Source organism: Tamandua tetradactyla, chromosome 7 (genome assembly GCF_023851605.1).
Source record: "Tamandua tetradactyla isolate mTamTet1 chromosome 7, mTamTet1.pri, whole genome shotgun sequence".
Lineage (NCBI taxonomy): Eukaryota > Metazoa > Chordata > Mammalia > Pilosa > Myrmecophagidae > Tamandua > Tamandua tetradactyla.
This window is the reverse complement of record NC_135333.1, coordinates 11,913,255-11,940,744: the sequence shown is the minus strand read 5'-3', so window position 1 is coordinate 11,940,744 and position 27,490 is coordinate 11,913,255. Positions and strand designations below refer to the sequence as shown.

At 36.4% G+C, this 27,490-nt stretch overlaps 1 protein-coding gene across 1 annotated transcript in view; it reads left to right on the top strand.

Moving 5' to 3' along the window:
- RGS7 (regulator of G protein signaling 7) overlaps window positions 1-18,086 on the top strand; it is a 532,876-nt gene extending 514,790 nt beyond the window's left edge. The window contains exons 16-17 of the mRNA XM_077167813.1: window positions 894-983; window positions 17,770-18,086. Coding sequence (XP_077023928.1) covers window positions 894-983; window positions 17,770-17,820 — 141 coding nt within the window. The 3' untranslated portion in view covers window positions 17,821-18,086. The remainder of the gene's footprint in view (window positions 1-893; window positions 984-17,769) is intronic.
- Window positions 18,087-27,490: the final 9,404 nt, after the last annotated feature.

Genomic DNA, 27,490 nt, shown 5'->3' with positions numbered 1-27,490 from the left:
TTGAAACCAGGGAAACTGAGTTATTTGTTAAAATATATTTTTTCTTCAATAAGAAGAGATTGAGACAACCAAGATACTCTCAAATAGTTCGGAATTCTACACTGACTTGATATTTCACTAGACTAGGAAGACTAATGAGAAGATTAAGTTCTCCTGGACTGTGCTAGGCGAGAGCAGGTTGGGCCCAGATAAAATAGAATGAATGCATCTTTTTTTCCTTTGCTTGAGTTCGTTGTCTGCCAATACCATGGTCAAAATAGAACATTGTAGGCTTATTTGAGGTAAATGAAATATTTGCCTAATCTGTCAATGAGTATGTAAAAACACATTAATAAACTAGCGAGTTAGCAACTAAATATAATACAAGTTATGGCTAGATTTGTGCTCTGGCCCAAAACTGATGTGGTTGATAAATTTCCACGTGATATGATGATAATTAGCCCAAAGAGGATTCATCTGGAAAGTCTGCACTCTCAAAGTACATGTAAAAACTGCAGGTATCCAGGATGACCACTCAGCGTTGACTTTGTTGCATCCTCTTTTGGCCTGGAGTAATTTTAAGAGATTATAGAGATTTATTTATATTCTTAAGTGATCCATATATCAAGATCTTGACTTGAAATTATTTCCTGATATCCCATTAACCAAATTTCATTTTGTAAATGATTGGATATGATTTACCTCCTTTGTAGCTCTCAAATCAATTTAGACACACGAATGAAATAATGAATTTGAAGATCTAAATATTCCATAAATGTAAAATGTTCTCATTCTTATTATTACTTTTAGCTGCTACTAAATTTGTTCTTGAGTGACGTGTGGTATACTTCTCGTGATATATGATTTTTCCTGAGAAATAATAAGGAAGCCCCTCAATCATTATTTCTTTTTAGGAGCACATTTACAAATTGATGAAAAGTGATTCATACCCACGTTTTATACGATCCAGTGCCTACCAGGAGCTTCTACAGGCAAAGAAAAAGGTATTGACTCTATATGACCTTTTCAACTTAGTTCTCAGTGATAATTGTTTGCAGCAGTTTCTTCTGCTGGGCTCAGAGTATTGCACACGTGGTAAGTGAACGTATCAAAGACCCTCCCCCAAACCTTTGCATTTTATAAAGGCCATTTAAGTTGGTTTTTGTTTGTTGGTTGCTTAATTTATTCTCTTTTTATTGTTTGTTTTTTTTTTTGGAGGGGGGGTTCTGCAAATATTCATACTTTCCAAAACTTATTAGAAGCTATTTTCATGTCTCATATTAGTCTTCTGTGTGCCTCTTTTCAGATGATTTTTTTTTTAATTATAATAAAAGAAGGAGAATAATACTATCAGGTCAAAAATTTTGAAGAAGGTTTTCTTTGTCTACTAAGCTGGAATGTATGTTTTGGGCCACAGACCCCATAATTAAAAATAGACCCAATTTTTTTCATTGGTAATAGCCAAACTTCAGTAATACTAATTTTGAATATTTTCATTTGACATATATCCTGAATCACTTATCATCCCTACTATGAATGTTTACACACCTAAAACATAGGCAAACATTTTGGGTAGAGCTGCAGTAGACCTTATTATTCAATTAATGTTAATAATCAAAATCTCACAGTCCCTAACTCCTTATGTAACCCAAATAACAGATTATAGAACATCTCGATTTAGGAATCAACATCACTCATTATTAATTTTTTTAATGTTGAAATAGTCAGTAGCTTCTTGAAATCCTGAGATGAAATTATAATTTTGTGTAATTCATGATTGATTATAATTTAAGCTAAATGAGATTTTTCCAAGTCCATTGCCTTTTCAATTGGAAGTAGATTCTGTCCATTTGTATTGTCCAACACAGCGACCCTCAGCTACATGAAACTGTTTAAATGTAAATTTAAATTCATTAAAATTATATAAAATTCTAGCCAAACATCAGGGGTTAATAGGCACATCTAAAGGCTTCTGTAGTAGACAGCATAGAGTGAAATTTCATTCCTTTCTGAAAATTCTATTGGCCAACAATGATCTATTAAATTGCATGGTGTTATCAATAGGAGTTTGAACTTGATAGAAAATTATGAGGAAATTCTGAAAAGACACCACTATATTTTCAATTATTTAAGCTCAGCAGTAAGGCTTCACATATCTACTTCATTTCAGCTTAATTTGATTTTGTTTGTATAAGAAGGACTTTTGTTGTTGTTGTTGTTGTTTTTTGGTTGCTTTGGGGTTTTTTGGGTTTTTGGGGGGCGCTTTGTATTTTTTTTTCTTTTATTCTTTTTTTTTTTTTTGGTGTTAAACATAAAAACACTAATGAAATCTAATCTTGGGACAAGAGGCCTTCCTCAGAAGCTCTCCTACCTTCCTGGACTTTATGATTTACAAAAAGGATTTGGCATGGCATCATTTCATCATTCTGTCTTTTTCTGCACTGTTTTCCTTGCTTTCCTTTTATGTTCCCTTATTTCCCTTTGCCTCACCCCTATCCCACACATGTAAGTCGGGGCACTCAATGGATCGCAGAACATCTTTTGAGAGATTTGCACAGAATGTGGTAAGTTTTTTTTTTTTTAAGGAATTACAAATCATTCAGTCCAAAGAAATCTTCCCAATTTCTAGCTCCACCACCGACCTTGCATCCTTGGATGCCACACCAGAGGTATTGCCTTTATTCAAAACCAGAACTTAATGCTTACTACCTATACTGTCTTTCTGTTCCATCCCTTTGTAGAGTAGATAAAGATGCCATACATGAAAGACTACATGTATAAAAGTAAGATTTGGAAAGATGTGTGCATTATCGTATATGAAATGAAGGAATATCAGTTATTCATCCTTTATATTTTTACTTTTAACCCATGTATCCCTTTCTTTATTAAAGATAGTACCTGCATTTCTATGCTCTTTTCCTTAGCTCTTCCTTAGGCTTAAAAGAATAAGAAGAACGAGGGTTCTGTGCTTTCTACCTCCGCAAGGAGAAAATGACCTATTGAGCAGTTTAAAGCCCAAAGGCTTGATGTGAACGGTAATTGGTGACAAGATATGGCCCACCAAAGACCCACTAGCATGCATCTCACTCTTTATTTTTCAGAAAGGTGTTGAAAACTGTTGCATAAATCATTCTGGAAAAACAGTAGTGTTCTTACCGATGTTTTCTTGGTATTTTACCACGTGTTTTTGGTGATATATATATGTTTGTGGGGTTATTTATTTATTTTTTTGTATTGTGCCAGTGCCGTTAGAACTTTTTGACATTGTGTGAGCTCAAACTAAAGCCTTCAACACATTTATTTTTATAGGGAAGAAACATCCCTATTTTCCCATGCCATAAAAACTGTACACCAACACTGAGGGCCAGCACTAACCTGTTATGAAAAGAGGTAGAAAAATCTTGGTTTATACTCAAGTTCGTCTGCATTGTCTGTTGAGTTGTGTGGTTAGTTCCATGCTGCTGTGTGCGTGTGTGTTGTGGCTTTTGCTGTGATGACCAATTAAGTGGAGTTATGTGTGTTGAAATGTAAGTAAACTGGATTCCACAAAGATATGGATTTTGTTTACGTTTCCTTCAAGGATCCTTGAGGTGGGGAATGTTAACCAATTCAATTATGGATTTCCAACTGTAACCAAGTACATAGAATACTTGACAGACTTAAAAAGTCTGCACATTCTTTGAACATTCAATGTTATTTCACAAATTAGAGGGATGGAAAACGAGGGACTCCTGGGATTATTCACAGTTTTATGAACTGCACACAATTTGGCTGGCTTAATTGGAATCTCTGGCCTTTAATATAGAATTTTCTTAAACATATCTCATAAGTCACCAAGGGAAGATAAAGTCAATGTCAAAGAAATCTCCAAGACTGCTAGAAAATGTGGCCGTAGCATACTGCACAGTATTCTGTGTATTATTTAAGAATTGTTCCAAATTCATTCCTTTCTAATACAATGCAAACATTTTACTGTTCTTGAGATTGGAATAGAAATTTTGGTGGTGTAATTAAAAATAAGAATGAACTTGAGGGACATTGTAAGGGAAAAGCAAAATGGTTGACTTTCTCCAACATCATCCCCAATTCTGACTCATTCTCTCAGCTCTTAAAATAGCAGTGTATCTGTCACATGTTGTAAACTTTAAGGAAGAACTGATAGAAAATAAGGAAAAAAGATGGTTGGAGGATTGATTATCAAAATTCATTTATCAAGTGCCAACTATATTCCAGACATTGTCCTATGTCTTGGAAATGAGTAGAAATGTAGACCTTGATTTCAAAGGCATCCTAATTGTACAAACAAAATACTATGATGTGCAGGGAAATGGTAAGCTATTTCTACTTCTTGGGGTAGGGAGGTATGGCTAATCTGAGAATTCCCAGAAGGGATAACATTTAACTGGTTAAACTGGATTTTACTAGGCCTAGACATGCAGCCACCTTCATCAAGAGAAGGAAAAAAAATTGGAATTTACTGAAGAAAATGAGGTTGAGCCACCTCATACACGCACAATACACACACACAATGTAATACTTTTCAGATGACTGTCAGACACTATTGTTTAGCATTAAAACTTTTCTATCTGGGAAGACAAAACGTAATATTTTTCATTGAATATTTTATTTTGGTGGTTCTCTGAAGAAAGGTAGTCAGTAATAAAAGGCTCTCTGATTTTTCCTAATAGATTACTAGTGATTGCATTTATTTTATTAGTCATGAGAAGTAAATTTCTACAGTGAAAATTATTTTGATGCAAAAATAGAAATTCACATATTATACATTATCAAACCTGGCGATGGTTAACACCTGATTCAAATCCCCTTTAACTTTTTATTTCTGCTTCTTTTGTTTGTTTCCCTTTGTTCACAGTTTCTCTGTTATGATTATTCTTAGAATCAGTAGCTGTCAGATATCCTTATTTTTTACCTGATGCCGAATTACCTAATTTTATGGGACACGTTTATGGGATCATTAAAAAAATTTTTAACATAGGATGAAGAATAAGTGATTTTATTATAGTCAGAATGACGTAAAGAAGAAAAATAGTATTTAAATAAACATTTTTAAAGAAGTTCTATGTTCAAACCACTCTGTTAGATACAGGGAGGCTACAAGATAGTATTTAGGAGAAGAAAGGAATAGGGAGATATGGTAAGCAAGTATGCAGACTATGAAAGGACTAGGAAAAAGTGAGATGATGAAATAACAACTTACATTTATTGTGTACCTGCCATGTACCAGGCCCTACACCAGTAAGTTTACATTGTTATCTAATCATTGTTATCGAATCCATATGCTGAGCCTGCAAGATACACATTATTATATTCATTATTTTACCCATTTTACAGGTGAGGAAACTAAAGATCCGAGAAGGTACATAATTTGCCCAAAGCCACACAGTGAAGGAGCTGGAATTAACTCCAGATCCATTTTGTTCCCAAATTCTTTCCCTTTCCACTGATCCTGCTCCCTGATATTCTTCCAATTGGTAGAATAAAAATGAACCCTGGAGGCACGAGGGTAGTTCAGTGGTAGAACTCTGCCATGCGGGAGACCCGGGTTCAATTCCCAACCCATGCACTTCCCAAACGAAAAAACAAAGAACCCAACAAAAATAAACAAACAAAAATCAATCAACAAATGGTGCTGCAATAACAGGGTACTCACATGGAAAAAGAATGAAATGTGACCCCGCCATACCACATACCCCACCAAAGTAATTATTTAATTAAAAAAAAAAATAAACCCTGCTGCACACTGATATCCTCCTCTGGAATCTGAGTCCATTTCTGATTTGTATCTGTTTTTAGAAAGTTTATTTACACGTCCCAGCATAGCTTTTTTTAATATGGCTAATAGAAAATGGTATCCCTCTTCTTGCTTCACCCCAGTGATGAGTATTTCGCTACCAACTTTTCCCAAAATGGTTGGAGCTTCCATTGGTTACCCAAACTAATATACACTTGCTGGCACTTTAGAGATTATGTATGATAAATGGTTAATATGTTACAATGCTCGAGGGCATCTGTTACTTTTTGTTTGTTTTGTTGTGGTGGTTTACATATGCAGTCCTGGAAGGCAGACAGGCAGGTGTTCCCTCCTTCTCTAGATGAGCAAATGGAGGAAAAGTGAGGTGAGCTCAATTCACTAAAATCCCTCAGTTGCTGAGTAGTAGAGCCAGGGCTTAGAAGCCAACTTTCCTTACACTTTCTTAATTATGCTTATTCTTTCAGTTATGCCCAAAACTGGTGAGATAATCATAACTCACGTTTGTGTAATGCCATCACCTTGGTCTGCTGTCTCAGGAAATCTGTCTCAGGAAAAATAGAAAGTTTACCTTTCTATTACTTGACGTTCCTTATTGGCAGAGAAGTCGTTTAAGGTCTTTCAAAAGTTACTATGTCCTCCTGTGCCTTTACCTAATATTCGTATTAAGTGGACTTGATTCTCTTTTGTCAAAGTTCATGTGTTTTACTAATTGCAAGAGTTGTTTTCTTTCCCCAACACCATCACCAAGTCTGACATCACTTCTCCAACCATTAAAATATCATTGCCTCTGCCTATTAGACAGTGCTTACAGAAGAACAGACAGAAATAAGGGAAAGAGAAAGTTGGAAGATTGATCATCCATGGTTTTGATCAAAATTCAAGTATTGACCTGCTCTCCTTTAGTTTTAGTTAAGTAGTAATTAAGTCAGCTTGGCTCTGGGACTGAAAATTAGAGAATCTTAATGTTGGGTTCTCAAGAACTAATCTAAACTAACCCCTTTTCAGGAGCATTTTAACACTATCTCAGTAAGACAATTATTTTCAAAGCCATTAAAATAATCAGCAGAAAAGATGTGAGATCCTCTTTGATTATCCCATCCTCTCTGCTCCAGGACCTCCACTAGTGCATTGGGCATTTTAGTATGCTCGGTGACTGCAGGGGATTACCAGAAATTGTGGTGCCTCCTCCAGAGGTTTTTAGCAGGACTGAATTGAATAAGATCAGGTTACATGAGCTGATGTTTGGGGAATGCATTTAACCCTATTATTCATGAGCACAAATATTGATAAAAACAAATGTAAATTTAAATCCTATAACTCGTTTGGATTTAAATCCTGTAACTCGTTTAAAAATGAGAAAAATGTACTTATTCCTTTAGAATGTCCTTTTTGATTAAGTCTAATTAAATTCTTTATTTGAGCCCATTACAGGATTGCTGGTTAATGCAGCCATTTGCAGATTTTATATAAACAGAAATGTGGTAAAAGAACCTCAGTCCTGGGACTTGATGTGTTTAGATTCAGGTTTGAAACCTTGTCCTACAGTTTCTTGCCACATGAATTTTTAGAATCAGTTAAACCACTAAACCTCAATTTCTTCATCTATACTCTCTCTACCCAGGTATAGCTCCTCTTAACAACTTTATACAAACATGCATAAATATTTTTAAATGGGCTTATACTTTAAATATGCCCTGGAACCATGCTTTTTACACTTAAAATGTGTTCTAAGTATTTTCCAGTTCATTTCATATTCTTCTAGACGGTGCTACTCATTGATCATGCAAAATTCCTTTGAACAGATGTATCCATAATATATTTTTCCAGTCTTCTATTGCTGGACATTTAGTTTTTCTTCCATATTTATTTATATTTGTTATAGAGCATAGTATGATACATCTCCAGTTAATTCTCATGATATAATCACACTAATTGAAATACTTGGTTAAATGGAATGCAGATTTATAAGAGAAGGAATTTGTATTTATCTATTTTTCTATCTCTTTTATCTTCAGTTTTTTCTTAACTCACAAGCATGCACCAAGGAGAAAAATAGCTTACTCTAGAAAGCTGGAATCAGGCTTTGAATTGGTGATTTTCAAAATTAATTATGTTACATATTAGTGACAGGCCTCTCCCTACATAGCGGTCTTCAATCTGTTAGAAATTATAGCCACTTTCTGGAAAATTTGTACGGTTTTTTTAAGACACTGTCATAAACTCCAGAGATTGTTTCTAGTCCCTGGTCAAATGATTTTCACCTTGGTTTTTATTCAGTGTAAAATCTAGCAGGACAATTCTTCCATATACTCTAACAACCACCCAGATTTTGCCCTGGAGGCCACTCTCTGCACCGGTGTAATGCTATGAATAGTATCAGATTCCAAGTTTGGGGAAATGCAGTTCCAGACCAGTTACGGAGGAGAGGATAAGAGCAGAGCAGTGCAGTAGTTCATCTCCTCGTGTGGATCACTTGACTACCCATTGCTAGGACATTTGGGCTAGACATGCTCCCTTTGGGACTCAGTTGGAGCACTCCTGGTTGATGTTCTGGACTCTGGTGTCTGGGTTTACAGACACATTAATGTAGAGAACCTGTTTCTGAAAGGATCTTGGAGCAACTGAGGAGAAAATTTATAAACTTGTCGTCAGACTTTTTCACCATGACCTAGTGGCCTGAGATCCTCTCATCTGCTGTATTTTTATACTTGTTTTCATATACAGTTATACTAGTTCTTAGATCATTCTTTCATTCAACATATATTAAAGTATTGACTATGTGACCTGTTATGTTCTCCTCCTAGAAAGATAAAAAGACTGCCTGTCCTTACTTCATATTCCACATTTATCAATTTCTGCCACAATGAAATATACACAAAACCTTACAGTATTTAGAAAGATAATTTTCTGTTTTGTATTTATGCTAATGAAGTTCTGCATTGTAAGTTCTCTTAGTTATTCCCTTTACTTAAGCATCCATAATAATGAAGCAGATTATCTGCTTCACATAAGCATGCATCATAATATAAAAGCAGATTGGAAACTATGAGAGAGAATACTCCTGTGAATTCATCTTAAGGAGAACTTTAAGTGCTTTTGGGGGGAAGTGCAATGGGTTTTACTGTTTAGAATTACAGCATATTAACATAGTTAAGCTATGTTTGAAAATTTCTGGAGCACCTTAGGTAAAAATGATTTATAAAGTAATCACCAGGTTTCCCTACCATGGATATTACCAGAAAACTCAGAAAGTGAGCCTTGTCCAGGATGAACTGTTTTCTCTTATAGATCTGAAACCCATCTCGTTTATCATTTTGTTTTTGTTATATGTGGCTATCCATCTTATTTTATTGAAACTGCTTGCAGTGAAAACTTGCCTGAAAAACAATTTTAGGTTCCCTGCAGCATAATGTAAATCGATTGGTGTGCAGTGTATCAGACCATGTAACTTAATTTAGTTTGGGCAATATATCTTTATTTTCCCCTGGTCACATCATTAGGTCTTAAGTTGCCACTTGAATTCTACAAGCGGTGAATTGTATAGTGGTTTTTGGGGGGCATCTTAGAGCATCAAAAGCAGCAATAAGGCAGGCTTTGGGGGCTGAGAAGACAGCCGCCATGTAGCAACTTCCCCTAACTGCTAAATATGGCAGAGGCAGAAGCATCTAAAGTATTTCCCAAGGTATTTCTCTGATATACATGAAGCCTCAGGTTTACACTAGTGGCTTTGGGGCCCCAGCAATGTGTGAAGGTAAGGAGCTTCCTGGGGGATCTGTGTGAGGAGTTTATAATCGCAAGATACCCATGCATCCAGGCACTGCTGGATTCTTTTATCCAACAAAACAGTTATTAAACACTTACTATCAGTGAGATACTTTGCTCCCCTATCTGTGAAAATACAGATGATAGAACATAGCCCCTCTCTTTGGGAATTTATAGGAAGACAGATATGAACAAAAATAACTGTTCTTAAGGCGCTACTCGCATGTGCACCTAAGGTATCTCTTTCTTCTCATAAAAGTTAACAGTTCAATTGTCAGAACTAGCTTCCTGTGATACCTTGAGACAATGTAATTCATACTGATTTTTCTTAAAGCAAAACCGAGCAGGCAGGGAGAAGACGACTTCAGCTGTGAACAAGAAACCTGCTTTCTACACAGCAGGGAAGATGACCCTGCAGGAGAGAGAGAGAGAACAAAGCTGGAACCAGAGAGAGGTTATGGGGGACTTACAGATTCAGTTGTGTTCCATGTAAGGACCACCATGGAAATGTCGAGGTTAAGAGGCATAGTACATGGGATGGTCATCTAGGAAACAGTCCCTATTCTGGTTTTATAGGCCATCTTCATCTGGACAGCTAGAAGAAACTAGAAGAGGACATGTTTGCGGGAAAAGCAGTTGCTGTGATAATCCACACATTAGATGATTAAGACAAGAACTTGAGAAGTGGGAAGTGGAGAAAAGAATAAGACTTTCAGTAACGATAGATTTATACACAGGCCAGGAAGAAAGAAACCTTGAACCAAGCTTACTAGAGGAGTTGATAGCAGAAAAAAAATAAAACACCTTCAAACTGTCTCAAATAGGAATTATAAGACAGATAGATTGATAGATTGATTGATAGCTCTATATATTAATAATTAAACATTATTTTGTGTTATCGCTTATATGTTACTTGAAAATATTTGAATTTGAAGTATTATTCACACATGATAAGATGCAAAAAAGTAACAAAAAAACAATCTATGGTAATGTTTCTGTGTGTCTTACGGCACTTAGCATTGCAATGTTTTGCGAAGTACCTTGTATGTGGTTAACACTCAATCTCAATCTCAATCTTAATTACTGCACTCAGTTAAATAGAATTGAATAGAAATAGAGATAAATAGAGAGCCCACATGTAGTGGTCTGAAGGTAATACATCTACATACTTTTTCATGAATTTTTTTTACATAACTAGGAAAAAATATGAATGGAACTTTAGTTGATAAAAAATTGGGTTTATTATGACCTCCAAATTTCACTAATGCTGAAAATAGATTCATTCATTGATTATATCTAATTATGAGGTCACTGACTCATGTGTCCTGTACTATTACAGAGTCATTTATTTTTCATTTTCTCTTACTTATTCCAAAGCCACTTTAAAAATTATATATATTCATCAGCATTCCTTTATGAAACATTTTTCAAGTAGAAAGCCATTTTTATACTGACGACAAGCCATGGCTGCGGTTTTTGCTTTTCCATAATTTGTGTTAGTACTTAAAAGCATTAACACTAAAATGGGCCATTTAGAATAGCTGGACAATAGACTTCTTTATCTAAACTGCATGTATTTTAAGCACAGATGGATTGTAAATACGTCTGCAGACGCCCTGCATTTTGTTATGCCTTTGGCAGGAGTATTCAGAAAGCCCAAGCTGAGCAAGATCCCATGTCCTTTTTGTTACTGCTCTTTTTTGCACTACATTTTAAAAATAGATATTTTTATTGCGATATAGTCCACCCAAAGTGTACAATCAATGGCTCACAGTATTTCCACATGGTTATGCATTCATCACCATGATCATTTTTAGAACATTTGTATTACTTCAGAACAAGAAATAATTGAAAAAAGGGCTGGCCACGGTGGCTCAGCAGGCAAGAATGCTTGTCTGCCATGCCAGAGGACCCGGGTTTGATTCCCGGTGCCTGCCCATGTTAAAAAAAAAAAGAAAAACCCATACATCGCATTCCCTTATCTCTCCATCTTATAGTATTGCAATCTTCTACCTGATTTTTTTTTCCCTTAGCGCCTCCTATTATTGACTCATTTTTCCCTTGTTGTTTTACTCATCTTTCCATACCCTGGATAAATAGAGCATCAGCCACAAGGTTTTCACGATTGCACGGTCGCATTGTAAAAGCTGTATAGTTATAAAATAGTTTCCAAGAATCAAGTCTTCTGGAATATTGTCAGCAGTTTCAGGTACTTCCCTCTGGCCACTCCAATACACCATAAACGAAAAAGGGATATCTGTATAATGCATAAGAATAACCTCCAGGGTGACCTTTCAACTCTGTTTGAAATCTCTCAGCCACTGACACTTTATTTTGTCTCATTTTTCTCTTCTGCTTTTTGGTCAAAAAGGCTTTCTCAATTCCATGGCGCCAGGTTCCAGCTCATCCCAGGATTTCTATCCCATGTTGCCAGGGAAATTTACACCCCTGGGAGTCATGGCCTGGAAGGAGGGCATTGAGTTCACCTGCCAAGTTGGTTTTGAGAGAGAGAGGCCACATCTGAGCAACAAAAGAGGTTCTCTGGGGGTAATTCTTATGCATAATTATAAATAGACTTAGCTTTTCCTTTATAAAAATGAGTTTCATAGGTGTGAGCCCTAAGTTCGAGGACTTGTCCATTAAATTGGGTGTCCCAATGCTTACGAGAACATCAGGAATTCCCCACATGGAATGCCAGTCCCTCAAGGGGACTTTGCAAATATTTTTTTATTTTCTAGCCAAATTTACTCAGGGATATATTGGGCATCATACTAACCTGTTCAAACCAACAAGATCTCACTCCCTATTCAAGATTCAATGTAATTATGGTGTGCGAATAAACTCACCATACGAGTTAAATTAGATAGTGTGTGCACTACATTTTGCTGTCCGTTGTTATTTTTCAGTGATCATAATCTAAGAGTTATAGGAGCAAAGTTTGAACATTCCTAAATACACCAATTGTACCTGTGATTTCAACTAGCAGAGACCATTACTAAAATGGGATTGTCACAGTTACTAGAAATTTAAAACCCAATCTCTAGACATCACTGACTCTTATTTCCAGAGAAAAAAAATTTTCACTTGTCAGCTTTTTGCTTCAATTCATGCAAATCTCACTTTGGTATGATGTATCATTTTTTTCATCTATTGCACCAGAAATAGAAAAATTACCCAGTAGACGTGGTTCTGTTACTACAAAAGGGAATATATAACAAGCATCAATTAGCAAGACTGTTCACTTGTTATATATCTATTAGTTTTTAGCAAGCATGTATTTCTAAAAACAGAAAGAAAACGCTATTAGAAACCCTTTCCATTTTCTAATTTTATAATAAATAATACAGGGTACTTTCAGGAAATATTGAGTGATAAGTTATTTTTCTTGAGTCTCAAAACTGAAAAAGAACTTGGACCTTTGTTTGCGTAGCCCAATCCCCAGCCTGCTGCATGTATCTCTTCTGTAGATTCAGTGGTGAGTGGGCATCTAGCTTTGCTGGCTGTAAGTCCTAAAGATGTACCCTTATACCTCCAAGGCAGTTCATTCCATCTTTTAGAAAGTCTTTTCTTCTTTGTGAGCATAATCTACTTTTCTGGAACTTCCAAGTACTGATCCTAGTTCTACTTCCTGGAGCCATGCAGAATAATATGAACCATTAATGTATTTGAACCATCAATTTATTAATTGATTTGAACCAATAAAATGTTTTATTTTTATTTCCTCTAGGTAAAATCCCTAGTTAAGTATTATCCAGCTGCCCCTCTCTCAAAATCATCAGGAGCTCGGAAAATGACCTCACTCTAGATAAACTGAATTAGAATAATCTCTTCTCTGTCTCTCTGTCTGTATATGTCTGTGTATCCTAGGGATCTCCATTGGTTACAAAACTCAGAGCAATGAAGTTTAAGGACTGTGACCTACTTAGAAGCTTTAAGAACCTCTCTTTACCAAGGTCACTGGTTCACACTTTAGGATGCATCACAGTCACCTTCTTACGACTCAGATCCCTTTCCCTCTGCTTCCAGAGTGTACATTTAAGTAGTTCACTGGTGGGTTGCAAGAATTTTCCTTTCTAATGATTTCTCAGGTAATGCTGACGCTGCTAGGCTTGAGACCACACTTTGAAACTAAACTACTCAATTCTCTTCACTCTCTCCACTGACAAATATCAAGGGCACACGGAATGTTACAGCTAAAGGGCTGCTTTCTAGTTTTGTCCACAGACTTCTGCAACCACCAGTTGAATTGCATAGTACCAAGAGTCATTCGTGTTTATTCCTATAGCTGTTCATGATTATTTCAGTTACACAACTTATTTAAATATTATATAAGGTGTTGAAATTTGAGTATGAAATGAAAAAGATGTTTCTATGAAAGCTAAGTTGACCCACCTAAAAAGGCTTAATAAAGACACTTCCAAATTTGATGTCAAATTCTGTCTGGGTAAGACTTGCATGGGAAAGAGGCCTCCTAATATTTTCTCATGTAATGATTTCATGTTCTTTCACCATAGTAGTTGCTTGCCTCATTTGCTCCAATTCATCAATAATCCTCCTAAATAGTAACTGAACACAAGACTTCAGGTGCAGTGCAATCTGTGTACTCCCTTGGCCTTATGTCCTGGGCATGTGCTCAGACGGTTGGGTTGCACAAGTCGGTGGAAAAAACTATGACGACATTTGCCCTTTCTTATTCCCAGCCCATCACCTTGGCTTCTGGAGCCTACAGGTTATTCTAAGTGCACTTCAGAACAATAGAAATTTGTAAAAGAGACTGGGAGATAATGACAGGAAATAAACAAGTAGAAAACACAAGAGTTAAGAAGTTAAAACCAAGGAAAAATCCAAAAGACACTGATCATCCTTTATTCTTGTCTTTAAGCCCAATCACAGTCATGCTATAAAGTTCTATCCCTTCATTTGCCCTCAGTCTGTGTAGTGTCTGTAGACTGGGAAAGACTGTTGTGGGTTTTTTTGACAACACTAAAACAAATGGTATTGTAGCTATTCTCTTCTTCCTTCATGAATTAACATGAAGTGTGGAAAGTTACTTCCGTCCCCCAACACCCGCCATCTCTTGTGCTGTTCTAGGAACCTGGCTGCCACATCCATTCCTACCAACCCATAGTTCCTTATTACCAACTGTGTGTTGCTACCTTAAGACCACAAATGATCTTTATATCAGGTAAAATTCATAACTGCTTATAGATAATTGGATAAAGCAAACAACAAACACTTGCTGCTTGTTTTTGTTTTGTTTTGTTTTTCTTGGTTATGACAAAATTTCTACACAGCGTTTAGGATAATAAGGAACTGGTTTGGTAGAGGAGAAGTTTTATTGGGAGGAACTAGAAAACTCTTTCTGTTTCTGTGGTCATTGTGTTGCAGTTTAGGATGATGCCCGGTGTTACTTAGATCCCAGCTTGCAGTCTGAGATTTGTTTTTTCTGGAAACTGATTATATGCTTCTTTTTCTAGCATATTGTCCATTAACCAGAAATTACAAAATCCCATATGATCTTGAGTTTGTTTTGTTTTGTTCTGAGTATTCTGTACTTGTCTTTCTCTTCAGATTTCCAATTCCACTGTAATATATTTCCTTCAGAATTTAATAAGCAAGTTATAAATCACATAACACATATATAGTCATTTGGTTAAAAAAAAGTACCATTCATACAGAATCAGTTATAAAGCAATTTGCTAAAAAATTGCCATCTGTAAGGGTTATTAGCCCTTTCAGCTTCCAAAATAAAAATTTTAGAACTTAGCTATAAAAATTTCTCAGATTCTTCAACTTGGGAAAATTATGAGAAGATTACTGACCAGTGCTGATTCTATTCCGCTTCGGGGAAACTGCACTGAAAATGCATATCACACCAAGAATTTGACTATATTAACATATATTCATATGCTTTACCATTCTGTTGATCAATTTTTCCATCACAAAGCATCAGCTTTACTCTAGGTCTATGCTTCTCTATGAGCGTCCATGCAAAAGTGATTTTTAATTATCTCCTGAAACAAGAGTTCTTCAAGTTAAATTTGTTGACACACTCCTTTTTTGACGAAGATCATGTCAGGCCAAGTAACAGTGGCTTTGAAATATCCCCTTCACCCCCCACCCAAAACAGCGTAGAATGAGAACTGTGTTACTTTTTATTAAATGTATAAGAAGTTTCTGCAGTCCAAATCAAAACGGCTGTATCTGTGTTTCAAATGGCTATTTCAATGGAACTATTTCATTCTTTTTCCCAGTATTTTCAACCACTTGTTACCAATAAATACTTCCATCCATTCCCCAAATGGCAATAAAAAGAATAACCATTTTTGAAGATAAATTATTTAGCCTCAGAATAGATATATATGCACACATGTATACATTTACAGTGACAGCACAATTAGTATCCTGTAGAGCTGGGAAAGATGGTAGTAAATAGAAGTAATAGTGTAGTCTTTAAATAAAAGTGATTTTTTTATTCCAACATTATTTGATTAACGTATTGCCTGGGTTTGGGGTGGAAAGTTGGTATAATTTCAGCATTTCATTTAATTAGCAATTCTCTGCCCTCCTCAGAGTTGAGGTAATGATTATGGGTCAGGATGTCCAGGTGAGGGGAGCAAATAAAAATAAAGCAGCAACAAACAATAATAATAATAATAATAATAAAGAGCCAATATAACCGAGAACTTAGAATGTTCCAAGAAAAGTTTAAATAATTTGCTTGTGCAAGTCTTCAGATCAAGTTGCTAAAGCAGGTAATTTTACTATCCCCATTTTAGGAATGAGGAAACTGAGGCATACAAGTTGTAGCAAAAAGTGCCTATTTTGTTTATAAGACCAACATGCAATGTAAATTAGGGTCTTTTGTTAACAAACTGCTTTGTCTTTTGTTATTTTTCTTCCTTAAAAGTGATTCAAGGACAGCACAGTAGGAAAAACCTTCCTTAAACTTTGGTCTCTTCCACTATCAATTGCCTAAAGCGAAATTGTAAACCCTTTTCCCCAGTTAAAAGAAAAAGGTGTTTGGGGTTTTTTTTTGTTTATTTATTTATTAGTGTATTTGTGCATGTGTGTATTTTTTTGTTTTGTTTTTACTGCTGTTTATATCAACAGAAGGAACCTTATCAGTTACTCTACAGTATAAAAAGTAAGTTTGTCCCTAGCTTAAAAAATATTGTTCTTTTCCCAAAATATGACCATGAGTGATGATTTCTCTCCCAAAACCCCACCAATCCCCTTATCAAACTCCATGCCATATTATGTACAAAGACTATTGCTATGTCTGTATGTATATATATTTCTAAAATATTCTATTTCTCCAAAAATCTTTTGATCTTCCCTTGTTATTTTACCTACTGAGAAGCAAAAATTCCATTCAATAAGTAGGCCAGCTATTCTTATACTAGAGCATATAAAATAGGAGATAGAGCAGAAACCACCAATCAACAAATCGACTACTCTGATCAGAAATTTGCAATTTCCTTACTCTCTAAAGTAGTTATTTATCAGGACAGTATTGGCTTACAACATTGCCAAATAATGAGTATGTATTCTAGGTATTAACACAAAATGTGGAATCAGAACATAAGGGATTTTTCTAGGATTGGAGTGGAAAAAGTGAGATGGAAAAGGACAGAAAGATTTCTACAGTTTGAAATAGTGAACAGAGAGACTTTTACATTTAGGTGTATAATTGGTACCCTTTTCTCCATCACTTTGCAGGATAGGGTATGGGCTCAATCTTGAGATTCCACGAATGACATCCTCAAAAGTTCATTTTATTTGATTGAGTCATACCTTCTACATCCCTAGATATTTATAATTGCCGCACTAATTTCAGCTCTTGAACAAGAATACATTCACACTGCTGGCTTTCAGAGCAGCTTGTTAAGATTTGTTGTAACTCATATTTATAATGGGTTGTGAGCCTAGGTATTGCATCCTTGCTAAGCCTTGATGGAACGTTGATGGACATGTTTTATGATTTGCTAATCTGTGCTGTGAAACCATCAGTCTGTTTGCAGTGGGAATCAAGGGGGTGGAAGGGTGGAGGGAGAGAGGGTCATTTCGTTTGATGTGTTGGTGGAGGGAGGGAGGAAGGGTGGGAGGTTGGTCATGAAGTTTGAACTAAGATGTACCTAAAGGGTTTAGTTTTGAGCCTTGCATAAAATCAGCTGCAGTAAGTAGATGCTGCTAATACACAGATGTCCAGTGATCATACTATGTTTTCTGTTTGTTTGGTTTTTTTTTTCCAGGGGAAATCTCTCACGTCAAAGAGGTTAACAAGCCTCGTTCAGTCTTACTGAATGGATCGTCTTGTAGCAGAGAAGCAGATTGGAATTGTTGCACATATTTTGTAGCTCACTGTTGTTAACCTGGAACAGAGGACATTAAACCAAGGTGTTGCATGAGCAAAGGACCTGAATTGTTCTTTTCTGTGTACATTAAGGCATTTCCATCTCCAAAGGACTTCTTACCATTTTCAATGCCTCCATTTCAAAGATGTTGTCTGCTTACTTCCTTCTTGTGCTAAGCTGGATCTGTGTCTTTTTCCTTTTTAACGAGTTCGAGTGAAGTAAAACCTTTCCCTGCCCGCCCCCCCAACCCCCCACCCCCCCACCTTTCTCTCAAAGCTTCTGCTAGACACACAGTTCACTAAAAGTTCAGTCAGTCACAGACTGGAAGAATTGTTTTTAGAAAAGTATATATCGGTAAATATACATATGGCTTCACATTTATTATTCAATAAATTAACACCGAAAGTTTCATCTCACCAATGTGTTCATAGTCAGAAACAAGCTCACGTCTTTGTTGTCTGTACATTCTCGGTTAATGTTTCTTGCATTTATTTTTATACCACACTTAAATGAGAAACACCTTTTACTCCAAATGTATTAAAACTGACCCCTTCTCTGTAAATTTGTGTATGTTTATATTGTTGTTTTATCTTTCATTAAAAGATGCAGAATCTCATTGCTTCTGTAATTTTTAACTTAGTGATAACTGTAAAAGAAAACAATTGTTGACCAGAGTGTTCACAAGTATAGAACTGCAGTTTATACTGTCACCCTGAATAGTTTATTTCAGTGTTTTATCACAAGTTACCATGGCACAATAGCCAGGAATATACTGAAAGTGCTTTATTTGGGGGTTAACCTGGAATGAAGTAGATCCTTTTTTCCCGAGGAAGCACAGTACTAATTAGTCTTACACATTTTCAGAACTTTCTGCCTCATTATGAATATACATCTCTATTCTTTGCTAATGAATGTTTTGTTATAATTAGGAGTGAGTGAGACTTTCCAATTCAAAGACTGATTTTTATTAGCATAATTCCCAAAATATGTTAGGTCATTGGTTCATAATTTTTTGAGGGTTACACATTCCTTTGAGAATATCCTGATAATTTTAAAGACTTTTGAGTGTTTACTAAGTGCCTGCCACTGTATAATGGGCTTCATATGCCCATAAAATCCTCACATTAAATCCAAACAGCAGCCCTTTAAGGTCATGTCTGCCATTTTGAGACCATAGAAGCGGAAAGAGGTTGAATAACTTGTCCAAAGTCACACAGCCAAGCAGTGGAGCTGAAATGCAAATCCAGGCAGTCTGACTCTGAGCCCACTACACAATGCCTAACCACTATAAACTTATAGTTTATTTTGGTAATATTAAGTGAAAAATCCACATACACTCTCACATAGAAAACACTTGTGTGGAGTTTTAGGACATTCATAGACTTTTCTCTGAAACTCATCCATACACTCCAGGTTAGAAACCTGACTCCCCTCAGAGGTTGGATCAGTGACAGAAAAGGTTGCCCAGCCAGACGTGTTTGCTTTTGCATACACCACTCCACTGCAGACTCTGGTTATTGAAAAAGAAATTGTTACTGGACAAAGGGGTGGATTATTTGGCCCAGTACACTCAAATGACCAATTCCCGAGACACCAAGATTTCAAAGAGAAAAAGAGTTTATTGCTTGGCATGAAGCAGGAGAGCAGATGGCTTATCTGCCCAAAAATCTGTCTCCCCAAACTACAGTAATTCAAATAGTTTTATAGCATTAAAAGATGCTGTTCTACTTTGCTAGCTGCCGGAATGTGGTACACCAGAAATAGAACTACTTTTAAAAGGGAGAATTTATTAAGTTGCTAGTTTATAGTTCTAAGGCCATGAAGATGTCCCAATTAAAGCAAGTCTATAAAAATGTCCACAGTAAGGCACCAACAGGAGGTTACCTTCACTCAGGAAGGGCCGTTGAAGTTCAGGGTTTCTCTCTCGACTGGAAAGTCACATGGCGAACATGGCGGTGTCTGCTAGCTTCTTTTCCAGGCCTCTTACTTCAGGAAACTCCAAAGGTCTCTGGCTCTTTGTGGAACTCTCATTGCTTTCTCTTGGCTCTAGAAAGGGACTCTCACCAAAATGTTTCCTCTCTTAAAGTATTACAGCAAGCTAATCAAGACCTTCCCGGAATGGGTGGAGACACATCTTCATGGACACCATTTAATCAAAAGTCACCACCCACAATTGGGTGGGTCACATCTTCATGGACACCATTTAATCAAAAGTTACCACCCACAATTGGGTGGAGACACAGCTCCATGGACACCATTTAATCAAAAGTTACCACCCACAATTGGGTGGGTCACATCTCCATGGGAACAATCAAAAAGCTCCCAGCCATCAATGCTGAATGCAGATTAAAGGACATGGCTTTTCTGGGGTCCACCACAGATTCAAACCAGCACAGCTGGGCAGGTTTTGGGATAAAGGAGCACAGTGGCCCCAGGTGATGTAATTAGCTGTGATTTCATTATCAAGCATGCGCATATTGATTACATGCTTAGTCACAGAATTCATGTCAGAAAATGGCACCTTAATATGATGATGGGTGTGATTTTAAGTATTGTAATGAGGTATAGGTGATTTGTAGGTTAAAATCTAAGCTACCACTTATGTTAGGCAGGCCCATTTTGGTTAAATCCAGTCTCGGTTATCAGGATAACTTTGGACTTGGGGTGGGTTCGTTCTGGACTGACCCAAGACCATCATTAATAAACATTAGGGGCTGTCTGTAGTGATCACAAGACTCTAAAGTCGAAAAACTGGATATGTGGGTACCCGTGAAGGTCTGTCACCAGGTTTTTGCAATCACAAAGGCACAAGATAAAGACCATACAATCATTATCAGAGATCAGGGCAGCTGGATGACAGCTCAAAGATTTCAGGTATTTCCCTCTGTCTACTCTGATAGACCAGAAACGAAAAAGGAATATTTATATAATAATTCCGTTGCCATAATCATCCCCTAAGTCCTGACTTCTTGGTTACAAAATCAACCCACAAACCCACCGGGACCTGGAGCTGCTGGCCAGCAACAGACGTTGGTCACAACCTCGTTCCTTCTGCCCCTGATTCTCATCCCAGGGGGGTGGGAGAGCTGGAGGACTGTGGAGTCTTCACGGAGTTGTCTGTGGCTTTAGAGAAGGCGCCCTGCACAACCAGGACAATCTGAGGACACTCCCCAAGCTGCCCCACTGCAGTCAGGCAGCCATGGTGCATGCTGAGAGAAGGCGTCTCTGCAAGAAGCCAGTAGCTTTAGGTGCAGAAGATGTATGAGGAGGCATCAGGTGTCCAGGTGAGGAGGTGGATTTTCCTAGGCATATGATTAATAGAGAAAACCCAACTGCAGAGCAGTATAAAAGTAGGCTTTATTTGTAGGAAAAGAAAACTTGTTTAGGAATATATTTGAACACTCACACGCACACAAATACACATATGCAAAGAGATACACTCAAGTGCAGAATTCTAAAGAGATAATACTATACTGAAATCCTTGTTTTTCTCCCAGAAGGGAAAATTATCAGAGAGTTTTCATTTTTTTATTTTGTAAAAGTGAATAGCATAACACTCCTTTAGTTTTTCTTTTAATGAAAAATAATCAAATTAGCAATGCCAATTACAAATGCTGGATAATATATTTTTAAATTATTTTTAATGTGTAACAGAGCTCACAAGAAGACAGGATGTCATTGGGAGGAGGGTGGAAATACAAAGTAGGGAGGAACTGTAAGCATGTTTACGTAGAAAATCCAAAACTGTCAATTGACAAACTATTAGAAATTCATAACAGACTGCTGATAGGATCTACACATAAAACTCAATAACAGCAATGATAAATAATAAAAAATGAGGCAAAAATTTTTCATTCTATATATTTTCAAAAATACAGCTAGCAAAAGCGAAAAACTTCATAAAGAAGCCAAAAGACAATTGTTGAAGGACATAAAACACCTAAATAAATGAGGGAATATCCCAAGTCCATAAGTTAAAATCCACAATGTTTTGCATGTAACAATTCCTCACAAATTAATTTAGAAATTCAATGCAATCTATCAAAATTCTAACAGAATTACCTGTGGAAATTATCAAATTAATGCTAAAATTCATATGGAAGCATAAATGTACAAGAATAAATGAGACAAAAGATGAAGTAAGCAAATTTAGGACATAATCTACTCTTATACAAGATGCTCTATAAAACTATAGTAATTTTAGACGACTGAAATTAGAACAGGAGTTAGCTCTATGGAAAAAATAAAATTATAAAATCTAAAATAAAGCCCAGATGGACATAAATATCAAAATAATTAACTGATGTGAAAAGAAAATTCAAATTTAACACCTGAGGTCAGAAAGATATTAAATAATCCAAAATAAAGAATATAAAATGGAAAATCATTGAGAAATTTTAAACTTCTACTTAATCAGAAATAGCATATACAAAGATAAGACAAATGAAAGATGAGTAAGAGAACATATAATACACAGAATTATTTTAAATGATAATTTAAGAAGTCAAAGACAATGTCATAGAAAACTGCAAAATGTATTGGCAGACAATTCACAGAATCCTAATAGCACTGAGGAAAATGCAAATTTAAATGATAATAAACATTTTTAATCCCTCACACTGGCCAACATTTTAAGATCTAACAATATTACATAGTGATGGGGGTTTGGAAAAAAACATTCTCAGGTGTGTTGATGACAGTAATAAAAATTGTCATAACCACTGTTGAGAGCAATTTTGTTATATCTATTAAGTGTAAAAATGTGCACACCCTATTTCTCAACAATTCTACTTTTAGGTCTCTAGTGAAAGATGTATATGTGGCTAAGGAGACATATTGAAGGGTGAGTATTGCAACATCCTTTAAAATAGCAAAAAAGAAAGCAACCACATAATCCAATAGGGAGATATGACTCCACCCATTCCAGGTGGGCCTTGATTAGTTTATCGTAGTCCTTTAAAAGAGGAACCATTTTAGTGAAGGATCAGAGCCAACAGGGAGAGCAGACCTGACACAGATGTCGACACTTGGAGAACAGAGACACAGATGTTTGGAGATGCTTGGAGCCCAGCAGACATTGCCATGTGCCTTTCCATGAGAAGTGAAGCAAGACAGAACCTGGAGAGAGCCAAGGGAAGCCAAGAGATGAAAGCCAGCCTTGGAGAAGCAAAGTTACGGACCCCCCACAGGAACAGAGGCTGAGAGCAATGGAGACCAGGAGCAAGGGAGCAGCAGATGCCAGCCACGTGACTATCCAGCCGACAAAGCTGTCCTAGACACATCAGCCTTCCATGAATTAAGGTATCTTTACCTGGATGTCTTAGTTTGGACATTTTTATAGGCTTAGAACTATTAACTTGCAACTTAACAAATCCTCTTTTTAAAAGCCATTCCATTTCTGGTATATTGCATTCTAGCAGCTTAACAAACTAATACAGTGTCCAAGGAGCATGATGTATAAAACCTAGACTCAAGTATTTAGAAAATGGATTGATAAATAGAGAGATAGGTGGAGGGAGGCAAGAAGGGAGCCATAGATGATAGATGATAGATAGATAGATAGATAGATAGATAGATAGATAGATAGATAGATAGACAGACAGACAGACAGACAGACAGACAGACAGACAGATAGATAGATAGATAGATAGATAGATAGATAGATAGATAGATAGATAGATAGATAGATAGATAGATAGAGACAGACAGGCAGACAGATAAACTGTTGGATACAAAGAATGATGTGACAAATGTGGCAAAATGTTCAAATTGGTGGATCTTAATATCTGGGAGGAAAGGGGAATGTTGGAGTTCTCTGTATAGGATTTATATTATTTTGGTAACTTTCCTATAAATTTGAAAGTATTTCCAAAGAAAAAGGAATTTAAAGTTAAAAAAAGAAGAAAGAGAAAGGAGCAGGTGGAAGAGCACAGCATAGAAGAAAGAAGCAGCATCTGCCACCTAACTTTGGGGAATATAAAGTCTGGTGTGGCAGAGAATCAGAGCAACCCAAGTTTCTTTGCTTGGGTTTTAGGGGAAATGATGCCATCCACTGTGAACAGAACTTGGAAAAGCTATGAGATATTTGATTCCAGATTACTGGGACTATACAAACAGTTGTCATAATGAAATTATCATTTCACACAATATTATGTGTTATTTTACTGTGTGGTGCAATATGATAGGTAACTTTACTATGCAATATAGCACATCATGTTTAAAAGGTGGCTGTTTCATAAAGAGATCACTATTACATAAAAAACTCATGAAATAATAATTTATGTGTGTGTGTAAAGATATTCTGAAAAAACTCTAGTAAGAGAATCTCTGCTTCAAGGTCAAGTTAGTAAGGATCATGATAGAGGTCAAGGTTAAGGTGGGGGTTTATTTCTGTCACATTCTAATTTTTAAGGAAGTGATAATTGTTCATATATAGCTTACATAATTTTTGAAAACATGAGAAAGACCAGAAGCAAATATGACAAGACATTAATACTGGTGGAAAAATGGATGAGTTTTCTGGTCTGACTTCAAATTTATTTTCTTTTCCCTACTGCAACTGAATTTGCTCAGACTGAAAACACATAAATACTACTAGTCACTGGTTTCAAATAATTTCATAAATTTTTTCATGCCCTGAGAGATTAAAATGTCTTTAAGTCCTGCCACTAAATTAAAACTCTGAATCATCAAAATGTTCCATTTATCTTGGATCTTTCTTTCCTGGCATACATTTTCACGGAAGAACATCAACTTGAAAATTAATTTCAAAGATGCTGTATTTTAGGATTATTTATCAATACTAATAAAGAGAATTCATCAGTTGTTGCAAGAAGAAGCTTTGGCTTTCCTGAGGGAAGAGGGATGGGAGAAGAGAGACAATTATCTATTAAATGTACTCTTTATAAATGAGCACATTAAACCAGTAGAAATAAAGACAGACTGTGTCCGAAGTTTCTTTACTCCACTTCAGAGCATATGCCCGGCACTTAAGTATTTAATAACTGGGTCTCTGCGCAGTCAAGTTCTGATGTTGTGGTTGACTCCTGGCTCTGAAAGAAGAGTGACAAATTCATTGTCAAGCCAACAGAAGCCCTTACAGACTTGGCTAGGCTTGGCGCAGATTCGTCTCAGGGATTTCATGTCAGCTGAGAGTAATCTGGTGCTCTTTTCAGACTCTCGGTGGTGGTTGCCAGAGATTTGAAGCCTAAGCCCTGAATTGTGAGTGCCCTTATTACTGACTTAGGAAACAGTATCCTAAGAAGTAAAGCCCCAGATCTGTGTGCTGAGTTTGGGCTCCAAGAACTGGAAACACTGCATGTGGTCTGTAAGTCTGAATAGGATTTGTGCCATGATAACAAATCAGCCACTAACGGATGTTTTTTTTTTTTTTAACTTTTTTTATTAATTAAAAAAATTAACAAACAAAACATTAAGAGATCATTCCATTCTACATATACAATCGGTAATTCTTAATATCATCACATAGTTGCATATTCATCATTTCTTAGAACATTTGCATCAATTTAGAAAAAGAAATAAAAAGACAACAGAGAAAGAAATAAAATGATAACAGAGAAAAAAAAGATTATACATACCATACCCCTTACCCCTCGCTTTCATTTACCACTAGCATTTCAAACTAAATTTATTTTAACATTTGTTCCCCCTATTATTTATTTTTATTCCATATGTTCTACTCTTCTGCTGATATAATAGCTAAAAGGAGCATCAGACACAAGGTTTTCACATTCGCAGAGTCTCATTGTGAAAGCTATATCATTGTTCAATCATCATCAAGAAACATGGCTACTGGAACACAGCGCTACATTTTCAGGCAGTTCCCTCCAGCCTCTCCACTACATCTTGAACAACAAGGTGATATCTACTTAATGCATAAGAATAACCTCCAGGATAACCTCTCAACTCTGTTTGGAATCTCTCAGCCATTGACACTTAGTCTCATTTCACTCTTCCCCCTTTGGTCGAGAAGGTTCTCTCAATCCCCTGATGTTAATTCTCAGCTCATTCTAGGGTTTTTCTCAGTCCCTTGACGCTGAGTCTCAGCTCATTCCAGGATCTCTGTCCCACGTTGCCAGGAAGGTCCACACCCCTGGGAGTCATGTCCCACCCAGAGAGGGGGAGGGTGGTGAGACTGCTCATTGTCTTGGCTGGAGAGAGAGGCCACATCTGAGCAACAAAAGAGGCTCTCTTGGGGGTGACTCTTAGGCCTAAATTTTAAGTAGACTTGACCTATCCTTTGTGGGGTTAAGTTTCATGTGAACAAACCCCAAGCCTGGGGGCTCAGCCTATAGCTTTGGTTGTTCACACTGCTTGTGAGAATATCAAGAATTCAACTTGGAGAAGTTTAATTTCTCCCCACTCTCACCATTCCCCAAAGGGGGCTTGCAAATACTTTTCTAGTCACTGATCAAATCACTCTGGGATTCATCGGGGCATCACTCTGGACAAACCAACAAAATCTCATGTGCTACCTGAGATTCCAAGTACTTATGACATTCAATCAAACTATCTACATGAGTTATATTAGGAAATGCTCTAGTCAAAATATAAATTTTGCAACAAATAAACATTTTTTGCTTTAGTCTCACACATAAGGTGACATTTTAAAGTATTAATTATCATCTATTTTCAAAACCCTGCAATAATGACATTCCTTTGTTCTTCCTCAGGCAAAAACATTTCTTAAATTTGTACATTGTACATTTCACTATTATTATACACTCTAGGCATTCCTAGATTATACCATCTCGATCTTTACCATCTATCTTTCTTTCTGATTTCATTTATGTCCCCAGTCCTCCTCCCTCTATCATTCTCACATGCAGGTTCATTCAGTGTTTTAACATAATTATATTACCGTTAGGTAGTATTGTGCTGTCCATATCTGAGATTTTATATTCAGTCCTGTTGCACAGTCTGTATCCCTTCAGCTCCAATCACCCAATATCTCACCCTATTTCTATCTCCTGATGGTCTCTGTTACCAAGGAAATATTCTAAGTTTATTCACTAACGTCAGTTCATGTCAGTGAGACCATACAGTATTTGTCCTTTTGTTTCTGGCTAATCACACTCAGCATAATGTCCTTAAGGTCCATTCATGTTGTTACATACTTCATAACTTTATTCTGTCTTACAGCTGCATAATATTCCATCTTATGTAAATGTCACAGTTTGTTTAGTCAACTGTCTGTTGATGGACATTTTGGCTGTTTCCATCACTTGGTAATTGTTAATATTGCTGCTATAAACATGTAAATGTCCATTTGTGTCCTTGGCCTCATGACCTTTGAGTAGAGACAGCATATACATGGGTCCTGTTTTTTAAACCATTCTGCCAGACTATGTCTTTTGATTGGAGAGTTTAATCCATTAACATTCAGTGTTATTACTGTATGGGTAGTACTTTCTTCTACTATTTTGCCTTCTGGATTTTATATGTCATATCTAATTTTCCTTCCTTTTACCTTTACTTCCTTTCTACACTCTTCTCCACACCTCTCTCTTCTGTCTTCGTATCTGTCTCTAGTGTTCCCTTTAGTATTTCTTGCACAGCTGGTCTCTTGGTCACAAATTCTCTCAGTGATTTTTTGTCT